General features: G+C 36.4%; 1 protein-coding gene across 4 annotated transcripts in view; it reads right to left on the minus strand.

Annotated features, from left to right (window-relative positions):
* Positions 1 to 236: 236 nt before the first annotated feature.
* LOC111184475 (patatin like domain 8, phospholipase A2) overlaps positions 237 to 23,480 on the minus strand; it is a 135,239-nt gene continuing 111,995 nt past the window's right edge. For all 4 annotated transcript variants that reach the window (XM_022593020.3, XM_022593021.3, XM_089917831.1 and 1 more), the window contains 4 exons: positions 18,456 to 18,513; positions 16,190 to 16,384; positions 7,720 to 7,915; positions 237 to 2,049 (listed from right to left, as the gene is read on the minus strand). In XM_022593020.3, the coding sequence (XP_022448728.1) occupies positions 1,775 to 2,049; positions 7,720 to 7,915; positions 16,190 to 16,384; positions 18,456 to 18,513 (724 nt within the window). In that variant the 3' untranslated portion in view covers positions 237 to 1,774. The remainder of the gene's footprint in view (positions 2,050 to 7,719; positions 7,916 to 16,189; positions 16,385 to 18,455; positions 18,514 to 23,480) is intronic.

A 23,480-nucleotide genomic window follows, 5' to 3' on the forward strand; every position in this document is an offset into this window, starting at 1 on the left:
GAGCGCAGGCTCAGTAGTTGTGGCTCATGGGCTTAGTTGCTCCGCAGCATGTGGGATCTTCCCGGACCAGGGCTCGAACCCACGTCCCGTGTTGGCAGGTGGATTCTTAACCACTGCGCCACCAGGGAAGTCCCGGTGCTATTTTTAATAAACAATAACATCAGCAGCAAGAACAGAACTGAAATATTACCACCACAGCATTTATTACAGAAATAAGAACTGAAACACCCCAAAAGGACTGAGCTACAAAATAATTTTTATTTTCTATGTTTAAAATAAATGATAAGTTGGATAATTTATTACAATTTCTTAAAACATACAATTCTTTGCTTCTTTGAAAAGAGCAGATATTTTACCTGTGTAGGACTGAAAATTCATTTTCACACTTTTTCCTATCTTTTGCTTGTACATTTGCAGAATTCACTTTTCAGTTGCCGTAAGAGGAAATAAAATTTTAGAGGCAGCTCTTCTCATTTTACAAATAAAATATCTGAAGGCCAGAGAGGCTGTCCACCCTCCTCCAGGTCACAAAGAGAAGGGCTCTGCATTGGAGCCCGAGCTGCACCCAGACACTCAGCTCCCCCAGCATCTGTGAACCACGCCTCACTGCCTCTTCGCATCAGTGTTGCAAAGACACAATATGACAATTCCCGTAAGGGGTTTAGCTCTAGTTTACATGTACAAAGCAAAGGACACTCACCTTTTTTCATTTCTCTTCACAAATCTAAATATGGTGAAAGATTTACATGGCAGATAGATAACACAACAAGGATGAATCTGATTAGCACAAACAATGATTCGGGTTGGTGTATATGTTGTTAACCTCTGTGAAGTCCAGATGGTTAAAGGAGGTAAGGTAAAACAAGGCTGACATTTTTTTAAAGCATACTGTTGACAGGTATATTCAAGTGCTACAAAGAGAAGAAGGGCTACATTATGAACAATAGATAATTTAAAAATGACATTAGCCTTTTAACATAGACTATTTCAATAGTTTATTTTTGCTAATGATGGGGCATTTTCTCAGTAAATTCAAATAATTACTTTCATAACAGTGAATGCTAAGCTAGAGCTAGAAAAGTTAACATACAGCATTACCTTGAAATTTCAGGGGGAAAAAGTGGTTGATTGGAACTGACCTATCTTTCGGAACGGAACAATGTTGAAATAAACACGTTTGGAATAGAAAACTGTATCTAGCTCTTTCATATTTCAAATGTAGAAGTCCTCTGACAGAATCCCATTTTTTCTGTACCTGTTTAGATGATATGACAATAGTAGAAGGCAACATTTGGAATGCAGAATGTAGCTAGTGAAAACCTAAGTGATGTTTAAAGAGATGAATTATTTTAAGAAGAAATTAGCTTTCCACATGAAAGAAAATCAATGATCAAATAAATTTAACATGATTATGGTGACTAAAGTAAAAATACCAAGTATAATATGACAGCTTTCAGTCCTTGTTTGGCACATATATTAATAAATTTTCAAACATCAAAAAATACAACACCAATATGTACTAAAACCAACTGGCACAGTGAGATTCCTAACAAGTGGTTAATTATTAACATCATAAAAACCTAATTCCCAGATGAATTCTGTAACCACGCACACCCTCTCTGTACTGTGCAAGCTGGTCCGAACACTGTCTTTTCAGGATTCCCCAGAATTCTAAGCATTTCAAAGGTAGTCATGCTGAACCCCACAATTCCTTATTGAATTCTGTGGATCTTCTGAACAGGCCTTCAGTTAGGAGGCTATATGCACACACTCATCACAATTTTGAAAAGAATGGAAGGCCTTCATACATGTCAGTTTTTAGTTTTATCCAATCATTAATTTTCTGCAGAGTTGTTTTTTCTTGACTTAATATTTTTGCAAGTTTTTTCATTTTTTCTTCATTTCTTTCTATGTACTTCAACCCCTCCAACTGCAGCTGATCCAGCTTTTCATTTCGACTTTCATCTAGAGGTATGTTTTCACGAATAACAGGATTAAATCTAAAATAGGTGTCAGGAGGTAACAGACCATCAAGCATTACATGGACTTCTGTTAAAACAAACAGAGGATAGGGTGAATTAAAAAATCGAGTTATTCTGCAATGATCTAATTTTACATTATTTACAATTATCCAATTTTAGGCAAATTACAAAGCCTTGCTTACTTTCACACTCCAGCTAAATAACAGCAGGAGTAAAGAATCCATAATATTGAATATAACTATGAAATGAAATTCATCTCCCAAAATACGCCATATCATTCTGATAAATTAGGACCCCTGCTTCAGGACTCTCTTCTCTGTTTTCAGTCATACTGTTAGCCACTGCTGATATGCCTTTCCAACATTCCTTTTTTGTTTTTTAATTTCTTTTTTTATAAATAATTTTTATGGGAGTACATGTTTTTTAATTTCTTGAGATCATCTTTATTGGGGTATAATTTACATACAATAAGATTTGCCGATTTTAAGTGTCTAAATTGACGGGTTTTGACAAACATATACACTGTTACCACCGCAACAGTCATGACATAGAACATTTTCTGTCATCCCAAAAGCTTCTTCATGCCTTTTTATGGTTGGTCCTCCCTTACCCTTTGCCTTTTCTAGAATTTCATATAAACAGAATCATAAACATATACAGCGCTTCTGGGTCTGGTTAGCTTCTTTTACCCAGCAAAATGCTTCTGAAATACATGTTGCAGCATGGATCAATAGTTCCTTCCTTTTTATTGCTAAGTAGTAATCCACTGTACGGATATAACACAATTTGTTCTCTCCGGTCTGGTTCTCTTCTGTTTTTAGCTATTAGAAATAATCCTAAATCATTTTGTAGATATATGGTTCCATTTCTTTTGGGTAAATACTCAGAGATGAAATTTCTCATTCATATGGTAAAAGTTTATTTATCTTATTAAGAACCACAACACTGTTTTCCAAATGGTTGTATCATTTCTGCACGCCAACCACTAGGATATCTTAGTTCCCACTGTTCCACATCTTTGCCAAAACTTGGTACTGTCGGTCTTAATTTTAATCATTTTAGAGGATGTGTACTGGGATCTTGTGGTTTTTATTTTCATTTCCCTAAGGACTAATAATGTTGAAAAGTCTTCCATGTACTTATTAGTCAACTGTACATCTTCTTCAGTGAAGCGTCTGTTCAAATAGGTGCTTGGCCATTTTTTTCCCCATGAATTTTTGTTTTCATCTCTGTATATTCCTTATATTATACAATGTAAGCATTTTCTATATATATTGCATCTGATTATACATTTGGTTCTGAAGATGGATCAAACATATATTTTACTAATATTTTATTTCAGTCTATAGCTTGTCTTCATTTTATTAAAAGTGTCTTTTGAAGAACAAAATTATAACTTGATGAAGTCTAATTCATCTGTTTTTCCTGTTATGTCCACATTTATTGTGTCCTATCAAAGACTCTTCACTTAACCCAAGGTCATTAAGATTTTCTCCAGGGTATTCTAGAGGATTTGCAGTTTTAACTCTTGTATTTAGGTCTGTGATCCAGTTCCAGTTAGGTTCTGTGTATGATGTGAAGGGTCAAGGTTCAATTTTTAAAATACAGTTATCTAACTGTCCCAGTACTATTTGTTGAAAAGATTATCCTTTCCTTATTGAATTGCCTTTGTCAAAAATCTTTTGAGCATACATGTCTGGATCAATTTCTGTACTATTAGGTATCACTGATCTTCTGTCTGTCTTTATGCAAATACCACCCTTGCTTACTGTAGTTTTATAGTCTTGAAATCAGGGGGTCTAAGTCCTCCAATTTTGTTTTTTTTTTTTCAAAATTGTTTTGGTTATTCTAGGTCCTTCCCATATTCATATAGATTTTATAGTCATCTTGTTAATCCCTACTCCAGAAAAAGTCCATTTTCATTTATATAGCAGTTGCATGAAGTCCATAGATCAATTTGTGGTCTGCCACCATAACAATACCGAGATTTTCAATTCATGAGCACGGTACTGATATATCGATTTATTTAGACCTTCTTTAATTTCTCTCTGTAGTGTTTTCTGGTTTCTCCTGCTCAGAACTTGCATATAATTTGTTAAATAGTTTCTTAAGTATTTAATATTTTGATGCTATTATAAATAGTATCTATCTGTGTATATATTTAATTTCAATTTCTAATTGTTCATTGCTAGTATGCAGAAATACAATTCATTTTTATTGACCTTATATTCTTCAACTTTGCTAAACTCACTTATTAGTTCTAGTAGATTTTTATAGATTCCTTAGGATTGTCAGCATAGACGACTAGGTTGTCTATAAATATTTACTTTTCATTTCTAATCTATATGCCTTTTATTTCCTTTTATTGCCTTACTGCACAGAAAAGGACCTCCAGTACAACACTAGCTGGAAGCGAGGAGAAACATCTTACTCTGCTCCTCATCTTAAGTAGAAAGGATTTGGTCTTTCACCACTAAACACGGTGCCACCTCTAGCTTTTTCATAGAGGCCCTTTATCAGACTGAGGAAGTTCCCTCCTGTTCCTAATCTGCTGAAAGCTTTTCTCATGAATAGCTGATGAACTTTACCAAATGCCCTTTCTGCATCTATTGAGATTATCATCAATTTTTCCTTTTTTTTGTCTGTTCATACAGTGAATTATATTGATTTTTTTGAATGTTAAGCCAAACCCATATTCCTGAGATGTACCCTATTGGATTATGCTGTATTCTCCTTTTTATATACTGCTGAATTCAATTTATTAGTATATTTTAAGGACTTCTGCATACATATTAATAGGGAATATTGATTGGTATTTTAATATTTTTAATAATGTTTTTGCCAGGTTTAGGTGTCAGGGTAATGCCGGCTTTAGGAAATGAGCTGGTAAGTATTTATTCTTCTTCTCTTTTCTCCATGTTTTTGTACAGAATTGCTGTTAATCTTATCAACTGTATTTTTCATTTCACACATTACATTTTTCACTTCTACAGATTTGATTTGGGTCCTTTCTATATCATCCATTTCTCTCATCATTTCAAATCTTCCTCTATCTCACTGAACATGGAGTATACTTAGAATAGCTATTGTAACATCCTCTGTCTGCCAATTCTCTCATATGTTTCATATCTAGGTCTGTTCTCACTGATCGGATTTTCTCCTGGTTAAATGTATCTTTTCATGCTTCTTTGTATGCCTGGTAATTTTTTAATTGCATGCCAAACATTGTGAATCTTATATTTTTGTGTGCTGGAATTTGTTGCATTCCTTTAAATATTGCTGGCTTTTATTCCAACAGTGGATGCTGTTAACTGGAACTCAATTTGATCTTTTTGAGAATTGCTTTGAAGCTGTGTTAGGGTGGACCCAGAGCAGCCTTCAGTCTAGAACTAATCTGATGTCACTACTGAGACAATACCCTTCTGAGGACTCTACTGCACATCCCACACATTACAAGGTCTTCCTAATTCAGGTGATGGAAATCTGAGCTGCCTGGTCCCGTGTGAGCCCCAAGCGTTGTTCTATTTAATCCTTTCTGGGGTAATCTGCCTTGGGTACTTTCCTCACATGCTTGCACACAACACAGATCAGTACTCAAGGGGACGCCTCTGCACAGCTCTAGAGCACTCTCTCTATGAAGCTGCCTTCTCTGTAGTATTTTGCCCACAAATTCTAATTTCCTTGGCCTCTTTGAATCCCAAACTCTGTTTTCTGAGAGCCTGGGACTGTCCTGCTTGAGTTCCCCACTCCTCATGCTATCACCTAGAAACAAGCTGGGCAGTCATGTGATTACTTCATTTATTTTCCTTCTCTCAGGAATCAGTGACCTTGCCATCTGTCATCTAATGTCTGAAAACCATTGCTCTGTACAGTTTTCTAATGATTTAAGGTAGGAGGAAATATATGGCTCCTATTATTCCATCATGGCCAGAAGTTGAAGTCTGAACCCTCTTTTAAAATGTCCAAACCCTAACTATCTTTTAAGACCCATATCAAGTCTAATTTGCTTCTTGTAAATTGTCTACAGCAATCTAGTTTAGTTTTCTCATAGGCTCAACCGTCTACATCTATTCACCGTTTATTTGGCAACTGATAATATATTAGATTGAACCAAATGACACTGCTGTTTCTATACATCGATAACCATCTAGTATCAGCAATTACATATGTTTCACTCTTAATTCTTCATTAACTAGAGTGCAAGTGAATGAAAGCAGCATTTCATATTTCCTGAAAATTTCAAATGAGCCCATCACATGGTTTGCACAAGGTATACATGTAAGTATTATGAGACTGGGTGATCAAAGCTATTTTTTTCTAAGAAGACTGCTTACGGTAAGAATATTGATTTGACAACAAAATTTCAGATAGTGAAAAATCCAGAATGTCACCTTTTCTTGGGTTATCATTTAATAGATAAACATCCTTAGTGGGGAGTTCAAGAGCCTCATGTAGGCTAATGACTCAGTCAGTAACATGATAATATAGAAAGAATGAGATTCAGAAGCAAGGGGCTGTTAACTGGGAACAATAACTTTTACAAATTTAATAACAGATTTCACATAGGACTGAAAAATAATATAGTAAAATAAGGAGATCTAGACCTCAAGGCCCAAACTAGAAAGTCAACAAGTACTGACTGCCTACTATGTGCCAGGCATTGCAGTCCACACAGTGAACAGGAGAAGTTCCTGCTTACATCCTGGTGGGCTACAGAGACCATAAGCAATTCAACAAGCAAACATGTAATATATTGGGTTGGCCAAAAAGTTTGTTCGGGTTTTTCGTACCGCCTTACTGGAAAACCCGAATGAACTTTTTGGCTAAACCAATACATCCATAATGAGATAAATGCTCTAAGAAGGAAAAAAATGAAAGAAAGAAGCAGGATAAGGGGTTACAGTGAGTGAGATGGTGACGGGTTTAGAAAGTGATCAGAAAAGGCTCTCTGGGGAAGTGATACCTGAACAGAGACCTGAATGAAGTGAGGGTGGGAATCAAGCATGTATCTGGGGGAAGGCCTTACAAAGAGAAGACAACAATTCCCTGAGGTAGGAGCCTTCCTAGCAAGTTTGAGAAACAGCAAGAGTTATAGTGTAGCTGGACACACTTCATACAGGAGACACGTCTTGAGAGAGGGGGAAGACGCATTCAAAGGCCAGGTCCTTCCAGGGCCTGGTGAATTTCAGTGAATGAGGCTTTTGGATTTTGTTCTGTGATGGGAAGCCTAGATGGTTTTGAGCCGGGTAAAGATATGATTTAATTTAGATTTTAAAAGGACCACTTGGGCCTTTATATGAAGACTAGATTATAGAGGCAGCCAGAGTGGAAGTAAGGACTTATTCCAGTTTGCCGCCACATTACTAAATAATCGAAATTCCATAAATACTCTGATTCTCTCCCTGTTACCATGTGTTTATCTAAACCAACCCGACACCTTTCCTTTTCCCTGTTTCTTAAGAGTCTCCAACCAAGCCTTTGTGCTATTCCTGCTTCAGCTACTTCTCCAGCTGTAAGGAGGCCAAGGTAGCTCTAGCTCCCACATGGAGAAATCACTACTGCAGGGTTACTGGGAAGAAATGAGTGAAGAGAAAGAGAAACGACAAACACCTGCTCCCATGTGCTTCCTAAGCCTACAACAGAGACATAACAACATACTCTTTGCAGTGAGCATCAGCATATTCTATCAGAAACTGAATTCTAGAAGTACGTTAAGGCAGCAAATGAACAGACTAACCTTCTGTGTCTGTAGCACTGTTGATAACGTTAGACAGTTTGGTTTTCAGGCTTGTGTGTGTCGCGGTGTTTCTCACGTCACTCTCATAACGTCCAGTGCCCAAGGATACTATGCACTCTAATGGGACGTCTGGCCAAAGACATTTACACTCGTGTATTGCTAACGCTGAAGGGTTATTCAGGAGCAAACCTCCATCCTGCAAAACATAAGTCAAGCAAATACAGGACAGAACTCTTCAAAGTGAAATTCTCTTTTACAAATATGAAAACAAATTATATTTTCAACAGTTTGAAATTTACTCACCAGGAAAGCTGAACTATGTTATAAACTGAAAAAATTATTTAAAAACAAGAGATTCCTTTCAAGTGAATTTATTTTATATACTACAGGTGCAAAAGAAGTCATGTGAAAACTCACTGGCCTCACTGGCTTTACTAAATTTTCCTTTCCTGTTACAAAATTCTCTGCACTTCTTCTTGGATTGCTCTGTATATTTTGCTCAAAACTACTGAAATGAACTGAATTAGTTTTTTAAGATTTTTATCCTTGTTTAGTGGTTAATATAGATTCTGTATAAAATCTAACAAAAGAATTGTGGTTCTACCAAACAAACAAGACCAGTTCTTTCACAAATCTAATATAACCAAATTTATTAATTTAAGTTGAAATTTTATTAACAATACAATTTCAAAGTACCAAATTCATTTACTGCAGATATAACCTAAACAAAGCAGGCAACTTTATAGTTCTAAGCATTTATCAATGCTTCAAAATAAGCATTGATTTCGAAGACTCCACAAGGCAGGAAGGGTAAAATATGCTGATAGAGTGCTGTAAGAATGTAGCAGAATAAAAGGATGTAACCAAAGACAAATATCATATGATACTGCTTATATGTGGAATCTTAAAAAAAAAGATACAAATGAACTTATTGACAAAACAGAAATAGACCCACAGACATAGAAAACAAACTTACGGTTACCAAAGAGGAAAGGGGAGGGGGGAAGAACAAATTAGGAGGCTGGAATGAACATATACACACCACTATATATAAAATAGATAAACAACAAGAACGTACTGTATAGCACAAGGAACTGTACTCAGTATTCTGTAATAACCTATATGGGAAAAGAATCTGAAAAAGAATAGGTTTATATAAAAATGTGTAACTGAATCACTTTGCTGTATACCTGAAACTAACAAGACATTGTAAATCAACTATACTTCAATTTTTAAAAATTTCAAAAAAAAAGTATATTAACTAGTCTCACATTCCTGGGATAAACCTCACTTGGTATTAGTATATCCATTCAATTTTGAAAAGCTATAAACTGTTAGAAATTATTCCTTCTAATAAGCCCAAATCTCCCTCCCTGTAACCTGTACCTACTAATTCTAGACTTGTATTTTGAAGCTACATGAAATTCAATATCTTGTAATCCTACGGTCTGGCCATTCATGAATTACTTGCAGTTTTCAGGAGGAGTCACATTCTCTTGACTTCAGGGCTCTGCACATGCTGTCAACTCAAAATTCTCCTTCCCCAGCCCCCTTCTTTGCTCAGCTCCCACTTATTCTTCAAAACATGGTCCAAGAGTCATTATTCCCGCAAGAACCTAACTGAAATAATCCTAACATACTTAGTAGAAAACAATCCATTTCTACTGGAAGATAAGACAATGCTGAATTCCATACCAGTACATTAAAAAAGAATTTTGAAAAAACATGCTTTCCGCAAGAATGGGAAGAGAAATACAACCTTAAATTGTCATGCAGTATTGCAGTACATATTTTAAATGAAAGCACCTTTATTATAGTAATTCAAAGAGGCCAAAAAGCATGTAGTGACCATAGTTTTGGGGACCACTATCCTTGTGTGTGCTGAGTTTGACAGCAGATGAACTGAGACTATATCTGCTGGAACCGATCACCCGCTTGCCTCGAAGAACAAGTAGGAACTAAATTCACATGTCATTTGAAACTCCACGTGCCTTGTTACTGTAACGGCATTTAATTCTCTGAGCTTCCTGGCCACCGACACAGTCCAATACTCCTTCCCCGCCTCCTAAACCCTTCCACTGTGCTCTGTGGAATTGTTAGAACTCCCAACGTAGTCTCACCTACTTCTGAAAGTGCTCTCTTCTTCTTCTTTTTTTTTTTGCGGTACACAGGCCTCTCACTGCTGTGGCCTCTCCCGCTGCGGAGCACAGGCTCCGGACGCGCAGGCTCAGCGGCCATGGCTCACGGGCCCAGCCGCTCTGCGGCATGTGGGATCCTCCCGGACCGGGGCACGAACCCGTGTCCCCTGCATCGGCAGGCGGACTCCCAACCACTGCGCCACCAGGGAAGCCCCTCTCTTCTTTGACTTAGCAGAAACGCAGCTCTTCCCTGACATTATTTCCCAGGAGGTGTTGATTCTTTCATATCTCAGTGGCTAGGAGGAGGGATAATGTCTTACTTGTTTTAGCATCCCTTCCAGACCATTATTAGTCCTAATCCACTTGGGAAATTCATGCTCTTTAAAGGCTCTGCTATTCAGCCAAGCCACCACTTCCTCATCACTGCTGTCACCTAGCAACCTCCCCAGTCAACTAATTAAGTCAGCACCTGGCTCACAGACTTTCTATCTATCCCATGTAGAAAGGGCTGGAAATTCTTTTTACTACCCCGTGTGACTTCACATCTTTGTAACACCTTGGACTCTCAGTTCTCAATCTTATCTTCAAAAAATATTCTTTTGTCTACTCTCCAAGATCACACATTAGCTCTTGTTATCAAAATAAATGGAATCATGCAGTATGTGGTTTTGGGGTCTGGGTTCTTTCACCTAGAATAATGCTTTGTGAGATCCATCCGTGTCATTGTATATGTCAGTAATTAATTCCTTTTTACTGCTGAGGAATATTTCATTATTCAGATGTATCACAGTTTGTTTATCCATTCAGCAGCTGAAGGGAACTATTTTTAAATTTAGCTATCTATATATCTGTTGAAAGTCATGAATTGGCTAGGCATTTGTATTATTCAACTGCAAAAATCTACTTGGACTCATTAAATGTGGATAGTAATAAGTTATTTCCTAAAGGCTTTCCCAAGTACAAATTTTAATTTAATCCTTTCAACTATTTCCTTTGTTCTCAATTAATATGAATGATACCCATCCCATATTTCATTTCTAATTTAGCAAAAATGTTATTTCTTTATTATATTATTTTTATCTTAAATTCCATACTTATACTCTGTGTAACTTCTAATCATCTGGGTATTTTATTTTCTATTATTTTATTTATTTTTAACATCTTCATTGGAGTGTAACTGCTTTACAATGGTGTGTTAGTTTCTGCTTTATAACAAAGTGAATCAGCTATACATATACATATACATATATCCCCATATCTCTTCCCTCTTGTGTCTCCCTCCTGCCCTCCCTATCCCACCCCTCTAGGTGGTCACAAAGCACCGAGCTGCTCTCCCTGTGCTATGCAGCTGCTTCCCACTGGCTATCTATTTTACATTCGGTAGTGTATATACATCCATGCCACTCTCTCACTTCGTCCCAGCTTACCCTTCCCCCTCCCCATGTCCTCAAGTCCATTCTCTATGTCTGCATCATTATTCCTGTCCTGCCCCTAGGTTCTTCAGAACCCTTTTTGTTTTTTAGATTCCATATATATATATATATATATATATATATATATGTTAGCATAAGGTATTTGTTTTTCTCTCATCTAGGTATTTTACATGAAACACTTCTTCATTATTATAAAAGCTATAAAGAAGGATTAGAGAAGACAAAAAGGGGAGAAAAGAAGGGGCAAACAAGGTTTACCAAGAATTAATAGTAAAATTAATCCCACATCAAAAGTTGCCAAGTTTTCAATAGTTTTAATAGCCATGCTTCAAATTAAATTCCTGTTCCTTAAACTTTACTTGCTTTCCATCAAAAAAAGTGCAGAAGTTAACATTTTTGGCACTCACTTTAGTCCAGTGGTGAGGCACACCATTCCTTAAGCTCTGTTTAGTTAGCCTACTCTCGTCAGACGCCTCTGCTGTCAGCAAGTCCTTAGGCTAACGTTACGTCTACGGGATCTCCTGAAGCCTTTCCATTCATTACAGTATTCATACTCACAGTTAGTTACTGTGTACTTGGTGTTTGTCAGCCACTGCTCATGCTAGGTGCTGAGGTAAAATAGACTTGAAAAATAAACTTATTAAATAAATTGATACTTATCTTTTAGAAGTACACACACGATTGTATTTTAACTGCAGTACATCATGCATGTACTTAATAGCCTAATATTTAGATACTTTTTATTGCTTTTAATGTATATTTAATAATTTCAAATCATAAATCAGAATTTATACCAGAAAATAACCACTGGGCAACACGAATGCCTCTTGATCATCTCATCTTATTTTTTAGGGTTTAATATTTTTGTTTGTTTTTTGTTTTGTGGTAGGGTTTAATATTTTTATTTTATTTTTTAAGAAACTCTTTTTTTTTTTTTTGGCCACGCTGCGCAGATTGCAGGATCTCAGTTCCTCAACCAGGCACTGAACCTGGACCACAGCAATGAAAGCGCCAAATCTTAACCACTAAACCACCAGGGAACTCCCTATAGGGTTTTTAAAAAATTTGTTTTTTATTATGTTAAAATATATATAATATAAAATTGGTCCTTTTAACCTTTTTTAAGGTTACAAGTCAGTGGCATTAATAACATTCAAAATGTTTTACAATTATCACCACTATCTATTTCCACAAACAGAATCTGCAACCATTAAGCAATGACTCCCCAACCTCCCCTCCCCATCCTATTTCTATCCTAATCAACTATTCACTCTTTATACATAAACTCAGAAGATGACTTCTTTGTAGAGCCAATCCTGACAAAATAAATCACATCTTTTACACTACTTCTTAACCCTGTACATATTTTTATTATTGAATTTATCATCTCATTCTGTAACTCTGTTTATATTCTCCTGGTTTGAGCTATTTGAGGGTAAGATCCAGGAAACACAAACAATATGCTAGCAATTATTAAAAACCTTTATATTTTTTATGGTTAACATAGGGCCTGGCACTGAGTAAGCACTCACTACATTTTTGTCCAGTTATAATGAAAATTATTAGTTGTGGCCTGGCATAGGCATAATTTAGCACAGAAAATGCTAGGCAGGCTCTTTCTGCTAAAAACACTCTTTATCTGGAAAGTTTATATGAAATATCATAATTCATTTTATGTTAATGTATGCTGAGTTCTGAACATAACCTTTTAAAATGTAAATAAAGTCTAAAAGAAATAATATATTAGAATCTGCCATCAAAACCTTCAGCGCAAGCTAATTTATCAGGATCTTTCTCCAAAGACAGTGAATAAATGATTTAATTTTGGAGGTTGACATGGAAAAAGAGAGAAGGGATATGCATATGACCAAACTCATCAGATTGTATATATCAAATATGTGTAGTTTTTTTTTTTTAATCAATTTTACTTCAATAAAGCTGTTAAAAAGAGAGAAGGGATAATGTTGTGTAAAAAGTATTATTTGATAAATATGATGCTACTTGGATGGGGTAGAGAAACAATACGTTGGAAGCTACTCAAAAAGAATTCTTCCTACTTTATAATTTCCTAGGACATCTAATAAGCCTTGTAAAACACTCTTCTCTTTACAAAGACAAATGAAATCTACCCATCTACTGACTCATACCTCTTAATTACTTATAGCAGTGCTTTCAATAACTGTTCAAATAGAATATAAATGTATAATTTATACTTTACCTGATAAATGTATAATTTATACTTTACCTGAAAAAGGATACGAGCTTTCATTAAAACGTATGTCAGACATGACAGTTAAAAAGGATTTTAAAAATGAGACTGGAAATACTGAATATAATTATTCTAAGAACTAAGGATAAGAGGATTGTAATAAGTAGCGTATTTTAGTTTTAAACTTCTTGGCAACTTTTGAAGGGTTGGAAAGGAACTTTGCTTGAATGTTTTGTTTAAGCAATTAAGATCATTCACACCTTAGAATACTCTAATCAACCTTTCATGGTGTCTTTAGAGGAGAAAAATATCCCTCTTCCTCAAGTATCCTGAAAAGGATATGCAATAAGAAAAATATTTGCTTAAATAAGGTTTGCTTAGACTCCAGCTTCCTTCTGAATATTCTTAAGTTAGATGTGCCAGTCTTTTTGGAATCAAGTCACTGATTTACATGAACGTATATTCTCTGTATATGTGGTGACATGCATTATTTTTTAATTTTTTACTTATTTTATTTTATTTATTTTTACTTTTGGCTGTACCACACAACATGTGGGATCTTAGTTCCCTGACCAGGGATCGAACCTGCGCCTGCTGCAGTGGAAGCATGGAGTCTTAACCACTGGATCCCCAGGGAAGTCCACACTTTTTAATTTTTTTAAATCGAAGTATAGTTCATTTATAATATCATGTTAGTTTCAGGTATACAGCACAGCCATTCAGTTTTTTATATATATATATATATTCTCCTTCAGATTCTCTTCCCTTATAGGTTATTACAAAATACTGAGTATATTTCCGTGTGTAGTTATATGCTTTAAATAAAATTTATGTAAGAAGTTATTTTAATCTGTAGATCAGCCTAAGTTCAAAGATTATAGTCATCAAAATAAAAATTGCTATGCATGGAAAGGAATATCATTAGCTTATCTGAAATGGAAGAAGCAGCACTGAATTACTCTGGTTTGTTATTTGTATTATACAGGACTGAATTAAACCTTAGAACTACTTCCTCTTAGATAAAGAATAATGAGCAAATGAGATAACTTCTTTGGGAGTCTGGGAACATATGGTCCTGAAATGCAGTAACTTAATTGAGACTTTCACTAGTATTTGGCGAAACTGCAATTTTGTAGCATGACAATCATATTAAAGTCGTAAGTTACAAACCTAAACTATTATATTCCCAAATACACTGTTATTTCTCCATTTATGACACGGTGAAAATACTATGGAATATGGAGAAACTGTTGTTACAAACAGCAAGATACATATTAAAATAAAATTTTAATTTTGACCAATAAGTCCTGAAATCTATGTCAGAAAGAAACTCTACAGCTAGCACTTTCTGCCCTGAGGGGGTGGGATAAAGCAGACAAAGGCAGAAAGGGGAAGTGCCTTACATAACTCTGCAATGACTGATCTGACCAAGTGGGAAATAGTCTGCATTGACTCCAAAGATGAAAGGAACCCATTTTCATCTCCTAACTACTAAGATTATGACATTACTTCTGGTAAGACAGAAAGAAAATGGGATAGCTGAAAATGGGATAACATTTAAAAATATATCTAAGCTGTTACATAAAATTATAGGAGAAAATTGATAACCACATTTTAGTTATTATAATATTGACACATGTAAATTAAAATTATATAGCTGATATGTAGTTTATATAGCAGATCTGTGAGCTTTTGAACATCTAAAAATCCTTGGCAAAATATGTTTTCTTCTCAACATATATGTGAATACCAAGTGCATACCAGTGAGTGGAGAGGAGAGTTAAGGTTATTGACTCCATCAAAGGAGAATGCAGTGGGATAGCATATAAAAAATTAAGCATATGTTAAAAACATATATTTTGGAAGTATCAGCTCAAAAGCTCTGTTGACTTTTATCATTTAGTATAAGTTATGAGTTCAGATTTCCAAAAACAGTGGAAAAACTTGACAAGGAAAAAATTTATGATAAATAAATGCATCTATGTCAGAGAAAGTATACATCATTCAACATCATAGAAATAATGTTCAACTTAATAGATCATTTAGCCATAAATTTTAAAACAGTGTAATTATAGATAGCATCTTAACTCTGTCACTTAACAGCTGCAACCCTACTCCAGTTACTTAGCTTTTCTTAAGACTCCAATTTCTCATCTGCAAAATGGAAATCACTCTCTCTGCCTCATAAGCAGTGAGGATTGTATGAGGAGATGCACACAAAGGACTACATAGGTGTCTGGCACCTAGCTAACCTAATGAGTGTTTACTATTATTATTTTATTACATCATCTCCTTCCAACTACGTCCACCAAAACTGTCAAACAGACGGCATTCTGCATTTTCAGTGACTGTGTTTCACTTTTAATTTTTATTACATTTGGAAAGCCAAGCATACATACTACTTCATTTTCCTATCATATTAAAATTATCATAACTGGCCATGAATCACATTACAGAAGATACAAATAAATCTTTCCTAAAATATGCTCTCAAGCCAGAAGGCTTGTTAATTTAAGAAAAACAAACAAGAAGTACAACTATCTTGTACTGCACGCACATCTTTTGCCACGTGGAGACACGAGGAAAGTCTCCTTGGCTGATCCTTCTGTAAGTTCAGGTGACATTTAATAAGCGCTGACTCTTTTTAATTATGTAAAGTTTTAGAAGATAAACCACATTAGTCAACTTACCTGATGAAGATCATTTCCCAACACATACTCTGCAAAGTAGCCGGGAGCAGCAGATGAGGCTCTAATGGCCTGCCACATTTTATACTGACAGCCTCCCAAATAGTGAGAGTTGACGCCAGGAAAATGTCCATAGTTTCTGAACACAAAGGCTTTTGGCGTTATCCCTCTGTTCACTAGGGTACTTACTGCCGCTACCTAGTAAATTAAAAAGTGAACGCACTTTAAGCAGCAATATTTGGGAACTGTAAAAATTCAATATTATTTAGTAGTATGAACAATCTACAACTCCACCCATCAAGATAAATGTATAACTAACTATAATATTAATCAAACGGAAGCAGATCCTTTAAAATAGGTATTTCTTTACAGGAAAATAGATACAAGGGCTGAGACAACTTTGAGAAATGCATTATAAGAGAACAAAAATAAAAGATATTTTTTGACTACATGATTTGAATAGCTATTGAAAAAGACATTGAAGAAAGCATAAATTTGCAGACCTTTATATAATAATTGATACTGCAGTAGTAGCAATGAATAAAAACTACTTAAAGATGAATAAATATACTATTTTCATATCATTTATAAGTGAGCCATTGTTTCTGTGCTCTTTGAAAGCATTATGACTTTAGTAACTGAAACTCTGACACTAAACAAACTCTCAAGGCTTTCTGATTGTAGTTAATAAGCGGTAGCTGGACAATTTTTTATTGAAAAAACCAATGTTTATCACCCAGGGTCTCAGATTTTCTCAGTGTCAGCTGAATTTATGTAAAATGTGATGTATCCTAATGATCTGCAATATAAACTTAAGAGGCTGAAAGGTAATGGTGAGGGCTAAATTGTTAGGTCTCCATGCCAAGCCCTGTCAGGGGCCTGTGTGCTTTGCTATTTTATAAACCAAAAGTCACATTCGAAGTTCGTGTGAGTGACCCAAGTGTGTCTCTAGGCCACTGTGGACAAGAGCTGGCCCTACACTAAAATCCAGAGGGTCTTTCCATTAATTGGTATACAGGCAGGCTCGATTAAGAAACGTGTCAATGGCTGCCTCATTTATCACGAGTGAATTATTTTTTGAGATTTCTGCAGTTCCCCCACACCCACTCTATTTTTTTTTAAGTTGGCAATTCTCACAATTTAAGAACAAATAAACAAGAAGCCCTGAAGATACAAGAGAAGAAACAAGAGGTGTAGTGTGCATCTTAGGGTCCTCTCCAATGAGCTAGTGCATTTCATTATCATGGCCTCGCGTGGTCTGATGGAGCTACCCCTCCAGCCTCACTGCACACGCTGCCCTAGGATCCTTAAGCTCCAGCCTTCAAGAACTCTTTCAGGGCCTGCATTTCTCCATGGCTCCTTCTGTACACACGGTTCCCTTTGCCAGGAACACTCATCAGCCTTCACACTAAGACCGCAAAGCCCATTTCCTTAGAGCAGTCTCCCTCACGTCTCTGTAAATACATGCTTTCAGAGAACTGTTTTTGTGCTCCATAGCACTTATCTTGGGAAAACTGTATCTCATTTGTGTGATCATTCGATTAATGCTTACTTTGCCCTACTGGACCGTAAACTCCATGTCTGCGTTCACTCACTAACGTATCCAAAGTCCCTAGCATTATGCTGGCACATGGGGTAACATAATTAATATCTAAAGAATGAATAAAAATATGTGTAAGCAAGAGTGAAAGAGCAATAGAGGGAGCTGTATTTGATTTTTTCTGGTTACAGCTTGTCATCCAAGAATAAACACAACCTGCATGGGATTTCTGCGTACATAAACCCTTATTCCTTAATCAAATAATGAATTTTATTAAAGAACACAAAACTCAAGCAATACTCAGGTCACTGGGTTTCAAACAAAGTAAATAAAAGGAGAAGCCGAACTGAGACTGATTCTAGTGACATTAACATTTAAAAAACTGGGATTCCATTTGTATGTTAATTTAATATTTATCTAAGAGGCACATAAAGTTTCTTTAAAAAAATCTGGGAGGAAATGCCACAATTTTCCTTAAATACCTAGATTTGATTAACCCTATAATAAAATAATTCTTTATCTTTAGTCCCAGTCTTCCATGTTCTTAAACTTTCGTTATACTTTTACTTGATATAGAAAAGGTCCAATGATCACATTCTGTACCTTCACAGAATGAGCCAATATATAAGGAATCAATATAATCTACTAAAAGAGCTTCCTTCATAATAAATCCGTTCACCTGACCTTCAATTCCAATTACGTGTTATATTTAGGAGACTCTAAACTTACCTTAGGGCACATGGGGTTTCTTGCTGTTTCAATCATTAGTGAAGATCCCATTCTATCCCTTTATTAAAGGATAAGAATTAAAGTATATCAATTTTATTTCCCAACATCAGTGAACATACACTATGCAATTACTGTTGGCTCATGGCTTGTCAAAGCCATGCAGGACATAAAAGTAGTGTAAGAATCTCCTCTAGGAAGCTTATAATCCGACTAATGCACATAAAACAATATATAGCTTTCCATTAACCTCTGATTCAAACTGCAAGTATGTACAATTCTGAGGGGGGCAATCAATACAGGCCGCAGTATCTGGAAAAGATGCACAGAGGTGCAGCTTAAGAAGGACACCAACGATGGCAAGAAAACACATTAAAAACCAGGACATATCCAGAGTAAAGTCACAGAGGCAGAACAACTTGATGTTTTCAGTGTCCTCCTGACAGGATAAAGGAGCTGTGTTGAGATAAGCCTGCAGAAGTATGGCAGACTAGTCGCAGAACAGTCTAAAAACCAGATCAGGACACTCAGACTTCAAACGTGCTTTAGCAATATAGAGCCTATGCCACCCCCCAAAAATGCTTTTTAAATCATCTGAGTTGACATTTGAATTACTGCAACATAATAGAAATTGTCCGTGGGTAGCAATTTTCACAACTCCATTATAAGGTAATTTTATTTCAGTGCAGACTTAAAAATTATGTATTTTCCCCCTGTACTGAATACAAAGACTATGTTTTTTGACCAATCTGCCTCAGTAAGGAAAAACATTTTTCTAATGACATTTTTTCAAGTGACACTCATGTTTCACAAATAGAATATTACTGAATTTCACATATTTACAAATTAGGTAGTAATCTACCCATTATTATCTTTTATAAATACAATGTAAAATGTTTTCTAAAACAGACAAGATCTTTGTCTTTCCCAACCTGATCTGTGTGTTTCCTTGGAATGAAGATCAATGCAATTTTATTCTCCTAAGGGTCTTTTCACTTTATCTTTTCATAGAAATCTTGCTGTAAAATTGGGACAGAGATACTAGGAGCATGCTGCTTTCACACTTAAAAGCAAAGTTCACATTTATTTTTTGTTTAAACCTTGATTTTATAAAAAGCTAAAATGCTTTAGTGAATTGTTATGAATATAAATGGGAAGAGAAAATCACAAACATTAATTGGTCACTTTAGAGAGATGTCAAAATAAAAAAAAAATTCTCAAAATTCCCAGATTCTACTGATGCTATAATTAAAAATAGCATCCCTACTCCCTCTTGTGAGAGCACCAGAATCACAAGTAACTGCTGAACAATCATCGACAGGAAGACGCTGGAACTCACCAAAAAAGATACCCCCCATCCAAAGACAAAGGAGAAGCTACAATGAGACAGTACGAGGGGAACAATCACAGCAAAATCAAATCCCATAACTGCTGGGTGGGTGACTCACAGACTGGAGAACACTTATACCACAGAAGTCCACCTACTGGAGTGAAGGTTCTGAGCCCCACATCAGGCTTCCCAACCTGAGGGTCCATCAATGGGAGGAAGAATTCCCAGAGAATCAGACTTTGAAGGCTAGTGGGATTTGACTGCAGGACTTCGACAGGACTGGGGGAAACAGAGACTCCACTCTTGGAGGGCACACACAAAGTAGTGTGCACATCGGGACCCAGGGGAAGGAGCAGTGACCCCAGGGGAGACTGAACCAGACCTACCTGCTAGTGTTGGAGAGTCTCCTGCCAAGGCAGGGGGTGGCTGTGGCTCACTATGGGGACAAGGACACTGGCAGCAGAAGTTCTGGGAAGTACTCCTTGGAGTGAGCCCTCCCAGAGTCCGCCATTAGCCCCACCAAAGAGCCTGGACAGGCTCCAGTGTTGGGTCCCCCCAGGCCAAACAACCAATAGGGAGGGAACCCAGCCCCACCCATCATGAGACAAGCAGATTACAGTTTTACTGAGCTCTGCCCACCAGAGCAACAGCCAGCTCTACCCACCACCAGTCCCTCCCATCACGAAACATGCACAAGCCTCTTAGAGAGCCTCATCCACCAGAGGGCAGAGGGCAAGAAGAACTACAATCCTGCAGCCTGTGGAACAAAAACCACATTCACACAAAGATAGACAAGATGAAAAGCCAGAGGGCTATGTACCAGATGAAGGAACAAGATAAAACCCCAGAAAAACAACTAAATGAAGTGGAGATAGGCAATCTCCCAGAAAAAGAATTCAGAATAACAATAGTGAAGATGATCCAGGACCTCGGAAAAAGAATGGAGGCAAAGATTGAGAAGATGCAAGAAATGTTTAACAAAGACCTAGAAGAATTAAAGAACAAACAAACAGAGATGAACAATACAATAACTGAAATGAAAAATACACTAGAGGGAATCAATAGCAGAATAACTAAGGCAGAAGAATGGAGAAGTGACCTGAAAGACTGAATCGTGGAATTTACTGCTGCAGAACAGAATAAAGAAAAAGAATGAAAAGAAATGAAGACAGCATAAGAGACCTCTGGGACAACATTAAACGCAACAACATTCGCAATATAGGGGTCCCAGAAGGAGAAGAGAGAGAGAAAGGACCCGAGAAAATATTTGAAGAGATTATAGTCGACAACTTCCCTAACATGGGAAAGGAAAGAGCCACCCAAGTCCAGGAAGCACAGAGAGTCCCATACAGGCTAAACCCAAGGAGAAACATGCTGAAACACACATAGTAATCAAATTGGCAAAAACTAAGGACAAAGAAAAATTACTAAAAGCAGCAAGGGAAAAACGACAAAGAACACATAAGAGAACTCCCATAAGGTAAACAGCTGATTTCTCAGCAGAAACTCTACAAGCCAGAAGGGAGTGGCATGATATATTTAAAGTGATGAAAGAGAAGAACCTACAACCAAGATTACTCTAACCAGCAAGGGTCTCATTCAGATTCAGTGCAGAAATCAAAAGCTTTACAGACAAGCAAAGGCTACGAAAATTCAGCACCACCAAACCAGCTCTACAACAAATGCTAAAGGAACTTCTCTAAGTGGAAAACACGAGCGAAGAAAAGGACCTACAAAAACAAACTCAAAACAATTAAGGAAACGGTAATAGGAACATACATATCAATAATTACCTTAAACGTGAATGGATTAAATGCTCCAACCAAAAGACACAGGCTTCCTCAATGGATACAAAAACAAGACCCATCTACATTCTGTCTATAAGAGACCCACTTAAGACCTAGAGACACATACAGACTGAAAGTGAGGGGATAGAAAAAGATATTCCATGCAAATGAAAATAAAAAGAAATTGGAGTAGCAATACTCATATCAGATAAAATAGGCTTTAAAATAAAGAATGTTACAAGAGACAAGGAAGGACACTACATAATGATCAAGGGATCAATCCAAGAAGAAGATATAACAATTATAAATATATATGTAGCCAACATAGGAGCACCTCAACACATAAGGCAACTGCAAACGGCTATAAAAGAGGAAATCGACAGTAACACAATAATAGTGGGGGACTTTAACACCCTACTTACACCAATGGACAGATCATCCAAACAGAAAATTAATAAGGAAACAGAAGCTTTAAATGACACAATAGACCAGATAGATTTAATTGATATTTATAGGACATTCCATCCAAAAACAGCAGATTACACTTTCTTCTCAAGTGCACATGGAACAATCTCCAGGACAGATCAGAACTTGGGTCACAAATCAAGCCTCAGTAAATGTAAGAAAACTGAAATCATATCAAGCATCTTTTCTGACCACAACACTATGAAATTAGAAATCAATTACAGGGAAAAAAGTGTAAAGAAACAAACACATGGAGGCTAAACAATATGTTACTAAACAGCCAAGAGATCACTGAAGAAATCAAAGAGGAAATCAAAAAATACCTAGAGACAAATTACAACGAACACACGACAATCCAAAACCTATGGAATGCAGCAAAAGCACTTCTAAGAGGGAAGTTTAGAGCAATACCAGCCTACCTCAAGAAGCAAGAAAAATCTCAAATAAACAATCTAATCTTATACCTAAAGGAACTAGAGAAAGAAGAACAAACAAAACCCAAAGTTAGTAGAAGAAAAGAAATCATAAAGACCAGAGCAGAAGTAAATGAAATAGAAACAAATAAAACAATAGCAAAGGTCAATAAAACTAAAAGCTGGTTCTTTGAGAAGATAAACAAAATTGATAAACCATTAGCCAGACTCATCAAGAAAAAGAGGCAGAGGACTCAAATCAATAAAATGAAAAAGGGGAAGTTACAACAGACACAGCAGAAATACAAAGCATCCTGAGAGACTACTACAAGCAACTCTATGCCAATAAAATGGACAACCTGGAAGAAATGGACAAATTCTTAGAAAGGTATAACCTTCCAAGACTGAATCAGGAAAAAACAGAAAATATTAAGACCAATCACAAGTAATGAAATTGAAACTGTGATTAAAAATCTTCCAACAAACAAAAGTCCAGGACCAGATGGCTTCACAGGTGAATTCTGTCAAACATTTAGAGAAGTGCTAACACCCATTCTTCTCAAACTCTTCCAAAAAATTGCAGGGGAGGGAACACTGCCAAACTCACTCTGCGACCACCACCACCCTGATACCAAAACCAGGCAAAGATACTACAAAAAAAGGAAATTACAGACCAGTATCACTGATGATGCAAAAATCCTGAACAAAACACTAGCAAACAGAATCCAACAACACATTAAAAGGATCATACACCATGATCAATTAGGATTTATCCCAGGGATGCAAGGATTCTTCAATATACGCAAATCAATCAATGGGATACACCGTATTAACAATATGAAGAACCAAAACCACGTGATCATCTCAACAGACACAGAAAAAGCTTCTGAACAAAATTCAACACCCGTTTACGATAAAAACTCTCCAGAAAATGGGCATGGAGGGAACCTACCTCAACATAATAAAGGCTGTATACAACAAACCCACAGCAAACATCATTCTCAATGGTGAAAAACTGAAAGCATTTCCTCTA

The sequence above is a fragment of the Delphinapterus leucas genome, chromosome 9 (genome assembly GCF_059928025.1).
Source record: "Delphinapterus leucas isolate spDelLeu-1000000601 "Yukka" chromosome 9, BTC_Dleu_Yukka2, whole genome shotgun sequence".
NCBI classification, from domain to species: domain Eukaryota; kingdom Metazoa; phylum Chordata; class Mammalia; order Artiodactyla; family Monodontidae; genus Delphinapterus; species Delphinapterus leucas.